Genomic DNA, 1627 nt, shown 5'->3' with positions numbered 1-1627 from the left:
CTGCCCCGGCGCCCCGCGCTCGGCGCCCGCCGGCGGCGCCGAGCCCAGCGCACACCTGTGGGCTCGATACCAGGACATGCGGAGACTGGTGCACGGTAGGTGAGCCCGAGCGGGAGGAGCGCCGGGCGTGTAGCCCTCTCGGCGGCACACGCGAGCCTGGGCGACGGACCGACGGACCGAGTTCCAGGGCACCGCTCCCGAGTCGTCCCGGGCCCCGCGCCTCGGGGGGAGCGCCGTGGTGGGGCTCGCCAGGGCCCCAGAGCCCTAAGGCCGGGCAGCCCTTCGGGAGGGACTCCGGCGGAGGGTCCTGGGGGCTTTTGGGGACTCCCGGAGGCGGGCGGGGGCGCGGTTTGTTCCTCCGCTCAGTATTCAGGAGCTTGGGGCTCCTGTAGCGGCCGCCGGAAGGCGGGCCCCGCCGTCTTTCCTCAGGGTCCCGCCTGTTGGGAGGCCGAAGCGGAACCGCCCCCAACCCCTTGTTCTCTTCGGGGCCTTTAGTTGGGGCGGGAGTACTGGGGACAAAGCCAGCCAGCCGGCGGCGCTGGCCGGAGCGGGCTCCTAGAGACTCCTGACTCAAAAGATGCCGACTAGACTCTTCGGACACCTCTAGATTCCGCCCTGGAGTCTCGCGCTCTCAGCCCAGGAGGAGAAGGCGTTGTTTGAAGAAACGACACCAAGTCGCCCAAGCCCCCTGGAATCCAGAAGGGTTGCTGCTTCCTTGGCCAGGGCACTTACTCCTCTATCTTCTCTCCCTCTGCAAAACGGGCAGATGAGGCCCCGGGGCACCCTGGTGAGGCCAGAGGGCTGGATATTTGTTCTGGTCTCTGGTGGGGCCCTGCCTCTTGAGCAGACAGATGTGGTTGGGGCTTGGCCCTATCACTGACCAGCTGGGTGGCGCTCAGCAAGCCTCTTCCTCTCGGACCCTCAGTGTCTTACATCGGAAAACACAGCCCTGGGGCCTCTGTCACAGGGTTGTGGTGCTGACTCGGAAAGAGTCCAGTAATGGACGGGGCAACTTCAGGAGGAGCCCCTCTGGGAGTGACATAGCTTTTGTCATCTTATAAGACAAAGTGGTTCTGTCTAGAAGATTCCAACTTCCTGAACGAGGGCTTCCACTCCAGCTGTGTAGAGACCTGGGAGTAGTGTGGGTGGACAGGACTCACATTTTGAGAAGCTGAAGGCAGAGTAAGCCCTGAGAAATGGTGGTTTTGAAGCCCTTGGGCCTCTATCAGGACCATCCCTGACTCCCCCCGCCACCCAGTGGACTGGGCATACATGGGGTGCCGTTTAAGGAGCTGTCTTTGCTCTGGGCCTCGAGAAGACCCTCAGTAGAGCAGCCTGAGAAGCCTGCATTGTAGGTGTGGGGGAGAGACATAGGGAAGTCTAGTGGGCTTTATCACTCAGGGCCCACTTGGATCTTCAGATCTTCACAGAGACCCCCCCCCCCCAAACTCTTCTTGACGTGATAAGGGCAACGTCATTTCCAAGATGCCATAGTGAGTGCTGGGATGGACCAGCCTTGCACCCCTGGGTCCTAACTATCTCCTTCTGGCTGGGTTTTCTTGGGGGAGATTCTGGACATTGAGACATGCTGATGCCTGTGGGCAAAACTTTGCCGGGGAGCCAGGCC

At 62.1% G+C, this 1627-nt stretch overlaps 1 protein-coding gene across 2 annotated transcripts in view; it reads left to right on the top strand.

The window, feature by feature from the left end:
* The first annotated feature begins 6 nt into the window (after nt 1–6).
* The window catches only part of NT5DC2 (5'-nucleotidase domain containing 2), a 17900-nt gene continuing 16279 nt past the window's right edge, over nt 7–1627 (top strand). Inside the window, exon 1 of one of the 2 annotated variants that reach the window (XM_007451863.1) lies at nt 7–95. In XM_007451863.1, the coding sequence (XP_007451925.1) occupies nt 77–95 (19 nt within the window). In that variant the 5' untranslated portion in view covers nt 7–76. The remainder of the gene's footprint in view (nt 96–1627) is intronic. The other variant, XM_007451864.1, reaches the window with a different exon arrangement.

The sequence above is a fragment of the Lipotes vexillifer genome, unplaced genomic scaffold, assembly GCF_000442215.2.
Source record: "Lipotes vexillifer unplaced genomic scaffold, Lipotes_vexillifer_v1.1 scaffold500, whole genome shotgun sequence".
Lineage (NCBI taxonomy): Eukaryota > Metazoa > Chordata > Mammalia > Artiodactyla > Lipotidae > Lipotes > Lipotes vexillifer.
This window is presented reverse-complemented; position numbering and strand designations above follow the sequence as displayed.